The sequence below is a fragment of the Exophiala xenobiotica genome, assembly GCF_000835505.1.
Source record: "Exophiala xenobiotica strain CBS 118157 unplaced genomic scaffold supercont1.5, whole genome shotgun sequence".
Classification (NCBI taxonomy): domain Eukaryota; kingdom Fungi; phylum Ascomycota; class Eurotiomycetes; order Chaetothyriales; family Herpotrichiellaceae; genus Exophiala; species Exophiala xenobiotica.
The window spans coordinates 602402-615207 of NW_013562490.1; the positions used below are offsets into that span (position 1 = coordinate 602402).

Genomic DNA, 12806 nt, shown 5'->3' on the forward strand with positions numbered 1-12806 from the left:
TACTTATGTCCGATGTAGCTTATGGAGTCACTCGAGTAACCTATGCTGAAAGATACTAGATTACGCTGAGGTCTACCTACAGTATTTCTTGGTTCATGCTTGACTTCGATCTTCCTTGGCTGGTTGCCAACAAACAAATCACCCAAGCTTTGCCAAATAGGACCCGTCGTTTGCTCGAGCCACGACCTTGGCGTATAACAATACCAAGCCAACTGTGGATCGTGAGCTCATGCTTCTGGGCTTGGAAGTACCTCCGAAGCCTCCTAAGAGCTACGGGACCTCGACATGCAACACCTTGATACTTGGAGGAAATGGTGGCGGAAGGACAGATCCGGTGATTGACGTTGTCAAAGTGAAGCGGCCATCCGATACGATCCGTTTTCATGGCCACTGCTTGACAGTCCAACAAACTGCCGCAATTGGCTATTTCTCAGGGTGCTCAAGACATAGTCTCACCATGTTGGGCAGCTCCTGACTTGTCTGACATTCCATAGGAAAACATCATCCCGGTTCGACGCAACCCAGCGCTCCAGATTACCTCCAAGGGGGACTTCTCCTTTCGAACGCAGATATCTTGACGTGGACCAGGACGTTTATACTGACTCTTAGCATCACGAGCGATCTTGTTGATATATCAATCCCAAAATTCAAGTGGACACTCACCATTCTGTACGATCGCTCTCATCATCACCTGTCCAGAACTCTCACACTACTCGTCTCACGACCACAAATCATGCTACCGCTCCAGCAATTTGCGCTTTACGCCGAGCAATGCCCAGGAACAATCTGAACGCCTCCCTTGGCCGCGCGCAAAGAGCAAAGGCGGAAAAGGTCATAAATGAACGTCTCCATGATATAGATAACACCACAGCAGCGGAGTGCTAGTAGCTGTCTCGAACTCGGTTAGCTTATAGTAATCGCTCTACGACACGGTGATTCTGTCCCCGAGTCTACGTCTCTCAACGTTGCGCCAGGTATTCGTGACCTATGAGAGGAATCCGTTGACCACGGCTACGTTAAGGCAACCTCAACATCAAGGCCTAGTCGATAGTACGAGTGGGTTTCTATAGCTTTCTAAGCTTCACCGATAGGGGAGGCTAGAAGCGACCTTCCCGGTAGAGTTCGCGATGACGGGTGTTACCGAGATCTTGAAATATCTACAACTAACACGGCTGGTGTAGTTTTTTGGTACCAAAGAGTTTGCTCACAGGCACCTTGAAGTATGATTCGTAGTAGGATGCTCCATAGAAAGTAACAAGCATCTCTCATGAAATCCCAAACACAGCATATGATACCCAGGGAACACACTCAGACTGCTCGCGCAAGATGGAAACTGTTCTGTTTCTGTTTTATAGACGAAGCTCTCTGCAGAGTCAAAAGGTCCATGATACTAGTATCCATCAATCGAAACCCCCCATAACGCCGCCCTTCTGTCCATTCTTCTCGATCCTCTCTTCGAACCCTTCGATCCTGCTAACCATAGCGTAAGGCTTGACACTCAACTCCCGTTTGAGCGTGCTCTTGAAACATCCACTCCACCCCGGTCGCGGATACTCACGCACCACATTCTCAATCGTCTGCCTATGCACCAACTCCACGCCGGCACCGATATTGTCCAACAAGGTCCCCAGATGAATCAGCCTCGTCATCAGGGTGATACTCCCCTTGTCCTGTATGTCCTGATGTCTGATGATCGCTTCCGTCACGCTCTCGGCCTGTTCCCGCGGCGCCACCCCTTCACCTTCACCCTCACCCCGACCCTTACCATGACCCTTCGGATCGGAATCTGAATCCGGCCCACCCGTCACGCTGGCATCTTGCAGGATCTTCAACGCATGATACCCGCCCCAAAACTCGAAACTCAGCCTCGTCGCCGTCAGAAACTCCTGGCTGGTGCCAATGTCGTGCAACATCGCCGTGAGAAACCACGTCTCCTCGGGCGCCGAGCCCGGAGCCAGCTCGAACTCCGGGAAACACTGCCTCGCGATCGCGCAGCCGTAACTGTACACGCGCAGACTGTGCCGGTACGTGTCTGCGTCGAGCTTCGATTTCGCGTACGCGGCGACGCGCGTTGCCAATGCTGTCTGCGGTACTTGGAGCGCTGAGATCTCCACCGGTGCCGGTTTGCTCGTAGCGGGTTTCTGTCTCGACTGATCTGCCGGCACCGCGGTCAGGCCGTAAAGCTTGGTTGTATCAGTCGTTGTCATTGTCTGGCGTACCGCGTATGTTCGAGGTACTGGTACGGATATCGCGTTGCGTATGCTACTGCAAGGCTGTGCTGTGCCGTGTGGAGACGAATACCTTCACAGTAGTTATAAAACAAAAGTCGTCGTAATGCAATCAATCACCAGACAGAGAAATCTCGTTGCCGCACAGTTCTGCCTTCGAGTTGTACAACGAACCGTGAGCCTGCTTGGTTCTTCGGAAGCAATATATATGGTAGACATTGCCCACGATTACATCATGAACTATATAGGACATGTCAATCTCAAGGCGGAACTGGCATTAGGTAGGTAAGTATTCGTATGGATTACTAACTACTATGTCCACCCGTGGATTCCGCCCTGCATTTGACTCGAATGTTGTGTAAGCTAGCCTTTCCCTTTGCGAGGCAGACCTCGCTCGGAATGACCACGTCGGGTATATCATGCCGACGACATCTATTAAATGCTTCAATCAAAAGCGACTACGGCTTGTGCCGGACAACATACGATTATAACTTATAGGATACATTCCACGGAATGTACTACTACAGTAGTACCTTGTCATTCGTCGCCGTATTTCGACAAGCCCGTAGAAGCGATATCTTCTGATTTGCCTCTACGAAGAGACTTGCAGCCTTGGATCTAGCTTGCGTTCAAGAGCGCCAGATTCAAGAGTGCATACTATCATGATAGCGTCCTGTGTTGCAACGTCTTGACGTGCGAGCGTGTCGACACCTACAGGCGAATACCATCAGTAGGTGCTCCTCTAGGCTCTCGCTCAATCCATTGCCTCGAGATCAATCTCGTCTTGCTCCTTCCAACTGACTTTCCAAATATCACTGTTCCCTCTGTCGGTCTTCATCTTCTTGGCCTTCGGCCCACTCTGCTCAGTTGCTTGCAACAATGCCTCACTGTCCACGGCGAAAGCTCTCACCAATTCCTTCATCCTTCCACCATCAACAAATGCATTCGTCAACATGGGGGTTTCAGCCACTCTCTGTGCGAGTTCCATGCACTCAACCAACCAGGCCCGTGATATAAAATGCCCTGCAAACCACAAAGCACTGTTGTATGCGAGGATACATTCAGGGATGTAATGGTTGCGAATAGCAGTCAGCTGCACGCCTTCCTGCTCATCTTGAGGTTGGCAGAGAAAGTCGTTGTCAAGCAAGGGTACAATGTTGGAGCGTACATCGTCAAGTGCCTTTTTCAAATCGCGCTTGTACGTCCTCAGAAGCGATGGGTTTGATCGATTCCTGATCAGTGTTAGCAGGTTCTGATACCATTGTGGGAGCACTTACGCCTCGAGATTGTCAGCAGTTTCTTGGAACATGTCCAAAGCATCAATGGCCATGGTCAGCTGCTCCAGCTGTCTCCAGATGAGAGATTTAAAAGCTAGTGTCTCACGATCGTTACCACGTCTCGTCAAGGGGTGTTCAGCAATTGGATCTCTCCGTCTCCGGCTGGGGCTGATGGGGTTAACTCGATCTTCGTCCATATCCTCGTCGTCGGTACCGTCATTCTGCGCAGGCGGCTCTCCATCGGCAAAGTTGAGGTTCATCCCAACAGCTGCAAGCGAGATCTCAGACAGACTGACACGGTCCATCAATTGGCGTAGTGCAACAAAGTTACCATCCGCGAGGAAAATCTTGTACAATGCGCCGAAAGCCCAAGCAGCACTGCCCCAATTCTCGGCATCGATATAGCGGAACCATTCAACACTTCGAAGGGCTCTTTCGTCTGCGTCGGTGACGTTGCCCGTCATCAGCGAAGATCGTACTCTGAGGACTGCAAACTTGGAAGTTCCGCCTGGCACTGTCATTGTAGGCGGGCTGCACTGAGTCATCTTCTGAAGCTTTTGCAGATCGTCATAGTTGGCCAGAGAGAAAATGCCGTAGATGACTTCGGCAACATTGATCTTTTCGTGCTTCATCAGTCTAACCATCGTGTCGCGTTCCCTCGAATTTGTGACATTGATTAAAATAGTGCCCAAAACATGCTGTGCCCGCGTCGCTGACAATTTTGCTGCGTAGGTCGGTATGAGCTGGTATCTTCCAATACTTTGTAGGAAGCTGATGTAGCTCGCGATGTTGTTCTCCATTTCGTACTCGTGTTGTGCATAGGCGGAGTCCAGGAAACCAAGAGCACGCAGGATCAGCTGAAGATGGACGGCCATTCGAACGGCGTCTTGGTCCTGGGCATTGACTTGCGAGATCTCGTTGCCGTGAGCTTTGTTACTCTCAATGAGATCATCTCCTTGACCGGTTGTGTGTGCCACATAGGCAGCAGCTTGGCCCATGTTCACGAAGAATGCCTCGTAGTCTTTGGAAACGACAGTCAACTCAAACAGCTTGTGCGGCAGATGAGTCTGGCTTTTCATCGCCGGGTCTGAATGAACCTTGGTTGTATACTGTCGGATCTGCTCTGTCGACGGCGGCTGAGGTCGGTACGTGATGGCGCCCGCTTCGCCCAATCTTTCCCGGTAAGTTTGGATGTAGTGTAGATATCGGTCCATCAAAAGAGCATTGAAAAGCGCGAACAGATGATCATCAATGGACTTGCCTGCTGATCTGGCCGCTGCATTGTCCCCACAAAGAATGCCGTAAACAGCCTTTTGGTAGCGGTCCACGATGGCTGGATTGTGAGCAAGAGCCTTACAGCGTGCCAACCACTCCGGATTGGTTGCGAGGTTCAGTATGCGCAACCAGGGCGAATCGGCCATCTCGGCTGGACTTGCTCCGCAGCCTCGAAGGACCTCATATCGCCAAACTTCTTTCCGCTCTGCCCACCACGACTTGATGTCTGCCGCAGTCTGACCACGACGCAACATCTCCCAACAAGTCTGCCAGGCAGCCTCCTCATGGTACTCATCTTGCTCTTGAAGCACCGCCGACTCTCGAGTTCTGGAATCAGGGTCCAGTTGCGTCACAAGTGGTTTGTTGTCGGAGTTGCGAACGTGGGTACGGTTCAGACCGGGATTAGAAGGCTCGAGCGGCTTTGACCAGACTCTGGTTCGCTTTTGTTGCTTGATGGCGGTTTGGGTGTATATCGGCCCAGCGCTCCATACACCGTCGCCTCGTTCTGACTTCTCGGCCAAGTCACGCAACAGATCTTCGACAGATCCAGATGTTTCCGCAGCTCTTTCTTGTAGCCAACTCAAAATGCATTCGTACTCTTGAGCAACAGCATCGGAGTCAAGGAAAGCCGACCACAGTTCGGCGTTGCTCGAATATCGGTGAAGCCCCCCTAGTCGAGAATCTTGGGCGATTTGCGCATTGTTGATAGTCTCGGGGGAGCTGCAGGCTAGCAGGTTCCGGACTAGCACCCACAGGTCGTTCTCGAGTTGTATTTTCTGGACCTGTGCCTCCGAGTCGTCGGCAGCCGTCTTTTGTCTTCGGTTGTGGGCAATCCTGCTAAACCGCTCTAGCAGTAACAGGGCGTCCTCCCATAGAGACTGGTCCGTTGGCTCTCGATTGACGACAAATTTGTCAAGTGCTTTTGCGAACTCTTCCGCTTGTTTGCTCACACGATCGGCCGTATCTTGTAGAGGTCGTAGGATGTCTTGCGCAGAAGACTGGTAGGGCGATTGGGCGTCTGTAGTACTGATCAGCATTTTGCAGTTTGGCAGGGTTGGCAAGCGTGGTGGTTTTCCAAGAGTAGGAAATTCTAGGACAAGCATACCTTCCTCATGATCGTACTCGTCTGTCATTTCCTCGTCTTCATGGTCACTCGGCGGCGGTGAATCCAGCTGCCTGGGACCGGACTCCATTGATGTCAACGATTTGATATTGGGAGTTGGGTAAAACAGCACTTACGTCGGTTGCTCTTCCATGCACTGAAGACCGAGTTATGGGTGCCATGGTCAAGTTCAAGGCAGGCAGTGGTTCTGCCAAAATGAAGGAGTTCCTGCCCGGGATTGCTTTAGTACATTGACGAATATCGCCCTCGGGTTTCTTCACGGACTCGGTCTTTACGCGACGCGCAGGGGTGAACGGAGTCGATCACGTGACACGTCTAAATTCTTGAGACGAGAAAACTTCACCGAGCAGTTCTTCCTTTTCTTTTTCTTCCCTCAATGTCATACAGGCAGTCATTAGAGTCTCGGAACAGACCTTATCTTTGTCAATGTTTGTTCAGATCCTACAAGGGTCTCTTGCGTGCTCACGATTGCCTCAGAGCATAGTTTCTGCATTCGCTGTTCAGCTGACCAGACCTCAACTTGAAGGGACGATGGCTCAGGTAGAAAAAATCGATATGCTACATATTTTCTCGCTCGGAATCGATGGACTATGTACACGTTCATTGTGAGCATCAGGAGTAGTGCCAGAGTCGATAGCATGCCCCTGGTTATTGCTTTTGTCCACGCTGCTCCAGCTTCAACCTCAGCAACTTGGGTTTCGGGCAGGAAACTGTGCTGGCATTATCTCCTTTTTCCTTGTAGAAAGCATTGCAGCATTCATATAGTGCGTCGACTGCAGACTGGCACCGCTCCTCCTTGTAGTTGTTCTTTTGCAAACAGTCTGTAGCACCCGGTTATCTACCGCCATCTGATATCTGCCTGACAGAATGCTCACCTTGAATAGCGCACTGATGAGACGGGTGTCAATATCATTCACGTTCCCCAGGATAAGGGCACGCTTACCGCTCGAGGATGGCATGGAGGATCGTGCTTTAGGTCATCCTCTAGTTTTCCCTATATACCAGTTAGCCTCCGACCTCCACGGCTGACAATATGGAAGGCATTCGAAATCCTGACTGACCATGATGATCGTCCAGTCCCGGAAGTGCAATCTTTTCTTGCAAAGAAGAGGCGATCTAGCCTGTAGTAAATCAACGAATATGTGCGAGACTTCGAAGAATCAAGATGCTTTCGAACCCGGCGGGTGTCGGTGTTGTGCTGCTATGTGACGTATGGTTTTCTAGAATAATTCAGATCGATCAACACACAACGTACAGCATTCTCCGCCTTCCGCTCTTCGTTATATCAATCGCTTCAAGCCGAGAGGAATGCGATGTCACAAGACGGTCAACTCGCAAAGGCTCTCTTGGAGCTTGAGGAATGCATCACGTTGCATGTTTGCTGGAAAGATAATTACTGACAATGTGACATTGTTCTTTCATTCGATTAAAATCTGACGCTCAAGACTAAAGCAGTTGAGAATTGCGCCATGCCTGCCTGACACTAACATCATCCCTGGTCATAGTCCTCGTCTTTCAACTCCTGCTGTGCTGTACTTCGCTTTGGAGAAGTAAAGAAGAGGATGCTTGGCTAAACAAAACCAATAGTGGTCCATAGCTGGAGCACATACCACGAACCAGACTCATCTCCACGGAGGATTCCCTTGGAATCAATTTGATTCATTTACACTTCCTCTTCCAAAGGAGCTTCCTCCTCACCGTACTCTTCCTCGCCCTCTGAGATGCTGGCATCCTGGTATTGTTGATATTCAGAGACAAGGTCGTTCATGTTGGACTCGGCCTCGGTGAACTCCATCTCGTCCATACCTTCACCAGTGTACCAATGCAAGAAAGCCTTTCGTCGGAACATGGCGGTGAATTGGTCACCAACACGCTTGAAGAGCTCTTGAATCGAGGTAGAGTTGCCGACGAAAGTCGATGACATCTTAAGACCGCGCGGAGGAATTGAGCAGAGAGCAGTCTGGACATTGTTGGGGATCCACTCGACGAAGTAGCTGTTGTTCTTGTTCTGAACATTGCGCATCTGGTCCTCGACCTCCTTCATGCTGACCTTGCCACGGAAAATAGCAGAGCATGTCAGGTAGCGGCCGTTTCTGAAGTCGGAAGCAGCCATCATGTTCTTAGGGTCGAACATCTGTTGAGTGAGTTCTGGCACACTGACGGCACGGAAAGAGTATGCACCGCGGCTGGTCAAAGGTGCGAAGCCGACCATGAAGAAATGGAGACGCGGGAAAGGAACCATGTTTACGGCGAGTTTTCGAAGGTCGGAGTTGAGTTGACCAGGGAATCGCAAGCAAGTAGTGACACCGGACATGACGGCGGAGACGAGGTGGTTCAAGTCGCCGTATGAGGGGTTGGAGAGCTTGAGAGTGCGCATGCAGATGTCGTAGAGAGCCTAAGAGTATTAATTGACTGATAATAGCTAATGCATCGAATTTAGACGTACCTCGTTGTCAATGCAGAAGGTCTCGTCAGAGTTCTCAACCAATTGGTGGACTGAGAGGGTAGCGTTGTACGGTTCAACGACGGTGTCCGAAACTTTGGGAGAGGGCACGACGGAGAAGGTAGCCATCATTCGGTCTGGGAATTCCTCTCTGATCTTGGAGATCAACAAGGTACCCATACCCGCACCAGTACCGCCACCAAGGGAGTGGGTGATCTGGAAACCCTGCAGGCAGTCGCAGCTCTCGGCTTCACGTCGAACAACATCGAGAACTTGGTCAACAAGCTCAGCACCCTCAGTGTAATGACCCTTGGCCCAGTTGTTGCCTACATAGTATTAACTCCTGCTCCTGAGTTTACCTGGGGGTATAACTTACCAGCACCACTCTGGCCAAAGACGAAGTTGTCGGGACGGAAGAGTGCACCGAAAGGCCCAGCTCGAACCGCGTCCATGGTACCGGGTTCGAGATCGACAAGGACGGCACGTGGGACATATTTGTTTCCGGATGCCTGAGGCAGGAATTAGTATACGGTCTCATGAGCTCTTGCTAGGATAAATACCTCGTTGAAGTAGACGTTCATACGTTCGAGCTGAAGGTCGGATGTGCCATTGTACCTGATATTCGTCAATCATATGCCCAAGTTCAATCTTCAGATGTACGTACACTCCTGAACCATCAAGTCCATGTTCTCCAGAGATTTGTTGCCTGCGATCGAGTTAGACGGGAAGAATTCGTCGCGTCGCGGGACTGCGCACCAGAAGGCAGCACCAATTTGATTGCCCTGAGAACTATTAGCAAATGAGAGGGCAAGAAGTATGAGGATACGTACACATTGGCCAGTCTGCAAGTGAACCTGTATTGATGAATGTCTTGTCAGTTGATGATTCTTCAAGGCACAGATGCATGGTGGGGTCAAAGCAGAGCGAGGTCAAAGGGGTAAACAGGGTACGAAGACGCGTAGCGCAGTTTTGAGACTCACGATTTCACGCATGTTGACGGTTGCGAAATGGACAAGAATAGGTCAAGAAGGTATCAAGTTGACAACAAAGATGAGCTTCACGAAAGGACGAAGCTGATGAGGAAGTGGAAGTGGTGAGAGAGATGGTCGTCGTTGTGGATGCCCAGGCAGGGAGAGATTATTTGGTGCTTGAAGGTCAATCAACAAACTGAAAACGCCAAGGATCTGCAGGCGCGATATCCAGGCGGTGAACGAGACGCTAAACCCGAATTGATTTCCGGTGTTAAGACGGCGAGACCAACTGCCTAAACCTGATTAGATTGCAAGACGCGCCGTTGTCAACAAGGTGAGGTCGAGGAGTCAGTCTCAGAATTGAGATACCCTTTTCACAAGCAGTGAAGTTCTACGATGTCGGCTGTTGCAGACAGTAATATGACGAAAATTGACAATTCAAATATCCTGTGCTGGTCATTGGAGATTCATGTGTTCGTGGCTGAAGACATTGGTCACCTATGTCCATGAAATCTACAGCTCGCTCATACAATCGCCTTTGAGCATCCTGGGTCGATTCAAGACCTCCAGCATATCGTCTGACGTTTTGCTGCACGGATCAATGCTGTACTGCACACAAGGCTGATAACCATTGTCCTTTTCATGGCAATGTCAAATGTTAGCAATGGTACAAGCAGTTTGACCAGAGTCTGTCTTCTGCCTGAACAACATGTCACTGGCTGGAAGGCATGTTGCCTCAAGCCATTGCCCATAGACGCTGCTGGATGGCTTTCCGGCGCTTGACTCAGCCGACGACCATTTGACAGAGTTAAGTCTCATTCTAACGGACCCTTTCAAGGGCAGCACATGCCGAAAGCTGTTGTATGCTTGGTAATGTTGTTTTCCTTCCTTCCTCCACAAGGTGTAGGGATGAGCTCGCCTTGACGTTGCAATCAATAATTTATCACAGGCTGTCCAACGAGGCGTTTGGGCCGATCATAGGTTTCCGTATCCGGCGAGCTCTGTGCAACCATTTTGGCTGATGGTGTGACGTCCTGGACCAACGGGCAAGTATGGGCATCTGGACTTCGAGTGTCGAGCTTTGGCATTGTCCAGAATTTCCAGTTGTAGGTACCAAGAGGCCCGCCACGTTTGGCATCTTTTATAGCCCAGTTCAATTCTGTCTTCGGTCGAAGAATTTTGCTCCACGAGTATCATCCTCAATACCCAACATTTCCCAAGTCATCGACTCCTTGTTCGAAGAAGTTCCACAAACAACGCCTCGCGAACGAGATTGAAGCTGTCGGATGCCGTTTCAGTAAACGAGCGGCGCCTTGCTCGCGATGCATTTCCAGGACTGGAAGAAATGGTTGCTTTTGTGTTCGGGGTAAAAGGACACAGAGTTCGCCATCCTGGTTATCATGTTTCGTTGTCTTTGACGCTCAGTGACTCCAGCTATCTGGAAACAATCTACCTGCTTTTCTCCGCCGTTTTCTTTTGGACTGGACACATGAATCTTACGCTTATCCCAGCGATTTGAGCTGATCCGCATCACTGCTACGGCCGCGGGACCGGTTTCAGAAGGCCCTCCGAACGACGTTGCGCAAGTGGCAAGGTCAGCACAGGAGGTTGATCAGACGAGCCTAGCATTATTATCGTTCTTCGAAGGATCGAGACTATCCTAACAGGACATACCTCGGCCTCCAAGTCCTCTGAGAGCGGCACGCAGACAATTGCTCTTGAAGGCCAGTTTTTCTCCTCGCTGCTCGCTCAAGCAGAGCATTGGTTGTCACGCTGCCGGCCTTGCTTGCGTGCATATGGCGACTGCTGGTGAAGACACGTCTCAAAATGTCGCCGCATTGGCTATACACTACAAGCGGCTTACAATTGAGCCCTCCAGAGTCACGGAACGGTCCTTGAATAAAGCCTCTCCATCCCGGCGACCAGTTGCTTTGCCGTCACCTTCATGTATTCACTTCGGCCATAACATACTGTCTCCTATCACTGGCATTCGGGCATCTGCTCACTGCCATCACTAACAATAACAAGCATTGACATGAGAGCAGTCACTGCAAAGCGAAGTCACTCACCATATCAGATAAAGTCGTTCGTTTCGACCTTCTGCATTCATCCATCATGGATCCCAAACCTCATCGTCGTCCCCGTCCTCATCAGCCCTCTACACTACAGCGATTCCGTCGCAAACACTGCTACCGGCGTCCGACGAGCCCGCACTCTCCAGACATCCACCGCGTCCTCGATGCCACAATGGGCAACTCACAATCGCATGGCTACTCCGAGTTCGTCTCCTCCGACAACCACCGCCGGGGCCGGTCCTCCCACCGTCGCCGCCGCTCAGGATCTCACTCCATCCCTCCTGCGGCGCCCTCTCCACCACCAGCATACCACGAATACCCCGTGCCTCGCAGCCCACCTCGCACGACCCGCACCACGCCAGGAGGCTATACATATACCACGCGCGACCTATCGCCGATCCGCGAGCGTCGTCCTAGCCCCATCCGACGAACATCTCTGCCTCCATCGCGCCGCGAGCCACGACGGATCTACGTTACCCGCACGCGAGACGATCCAGATGTCTTCATGACCGGCGCTCGTCTGCCATCCAGCTCTCCACCACCGGGAAGACGAGCTGGAGCCGCAAGCCCTTCTCGGCGAAGAGTCTATGTCGACGACCCTTTCGAAGGCCCATCATCCCGCGCTGGAGGCCCCTCCACATTCTATGACCGCCCCGACACTAATAGTTTCCGTCCTCGGCGTGATTTCGACACCGGTTTTGGTATTGGTGCCGGACCATCGTACACCCGCAGCGGCGGTGGAGGTCTACACGAACGTCCTCGACGTACGTTCTCCTCCTCTGGCCCTAGCTACAGCTACAGCTACAGCGCTGGGCCCAGTAACCGGTACAGAGACCAGCATTACCCCGGCTCAGGGTACAGACCGGACCGTGGATCATGGTACGCGCACCTTTTTCAGGTTCTCCTGCATCATCTCCCACCCCATTTTGCGTGCGAGTTCCCAGTATGACTAAGATGGCTAATCCAATGAATGACTTGGTAGGCGCTAGATGGCAGGAACACGACCTGCGAGTATGCTGGCCACAGGGCAAGCTGGGTCGCCATAGCCCTCGCGCCTGGATTTTTCAGGGATGGAGAACTGATATTACATAGCACTGAAGCCAGGCATCGCCCTCTTTGGGCGAGATGGCCCACCTGCATATCGGTGCCCGCTGCAGGGGTCTGCATCTGGCTTGAGCATATAGTCCTGATCCCAGAGCCGAACCTGGACCTGCACCTTGCAGGTTCGTGCCCCGGTCCCGGCCCTCTCCAGCCTCAGAGGTCAACGACAAGTTGAGCTTAGGCTCTTTGTGTGGCATTGAAGGATAGGGCTGCTGATGACTGAAATGAAGACGCACCGCCTAAGCACAGTCTAACGATGTTTCTCAGCTAATTTCCAGAATTTGAGGCCCAGAAACTTTATGCGCCGATTCGG

General features: G+C 51.5%; 4 protein-coding genes across 4 annotated transcripts; 1 reads left to right on the forward strand and 3 right to left on the reverse strand.

The window, feature by feature from the left end:
• Positions 1–1274: 1274 nt before the first annotated feature.
• On the reverse strand, positions 1275–2494 carry PV05_07931 (uncharacterized protein). The gene has a single exon (XM_013457411.1). It carries the CDS (start codon positions 2205–2207, stop codon positions 1401–1403), a length of 807 nt encoding a protein of 268 aa, XP_013312865.1. The 5' UTR covers positions 2208–2494; the 3' UTR covers positions 1275–1400.
• Positions 2495–2735: 241 nt separating this feature from the next.
• PV05_07932 (uncharacterized protein) lies at positions 2736–6126 on the reverse strand. Its single transcript, XM_013457412.1, has 4 exons — positions 6020–6126; positions 5886–5967; positions 3506–5798; positions 2736–3460 (listed from the first exon to the last, which is right to left on the reverse strand). Exons 1-4 carry the CDS (start codon positions 6062–6064, stop codon positions 2983–2985), a joined length of 2898 nt encoding a protein of 965 aa, XP_013312866.1. The 5' UTR covers positions 6065–6126; the 3' UTR covers positions 2736–2982.
• A 1170-nt stretch (positions 6127–7296) lies between these two features.
• PV05_07933 (tubulin beta chain) lies at positions 7297–9490 on the reverse strand. Its single transcript, XM_013457413.1, has 8 exons — positions 9327–9490; positions 9177–9200; positions 9103–9128; positions 9011–9052; positions 8907–8961; positions 8723–8855; positions 8350–8672; positions 7297–8298 (listed from the first exon to the last, which is right to left on the reverse strand). Exons 1-8 carry the CDS (start codon positions 9336–9338, stop codon positions 7567–7569), a joined length of 1347 nt encoding a protein of 448 aa, XP_013312867.1. The 5' UTR covers positions 9339–9490; the 3' UTR covers positions 7297–7566.
• A 1942-nt stretch (positions 9491–11432) lies between these two features.
• PV05_07934 (uncharacterized protein) lies at positions 11433–12341 on the forward strand (the record flags this gene model as incomplete). The annotated part of the gene is made up of 1 exon (XM_013457414.1): positions 11433–12341. One exon carries the CDS (start codon positions 11433–11435, stop codon positions 12339–12341), a length of 909 nt encoding a protein of 302 aa, XP_013312868.1.
• Positions 12342–12806: the final 465 nt, after the last annotated feature.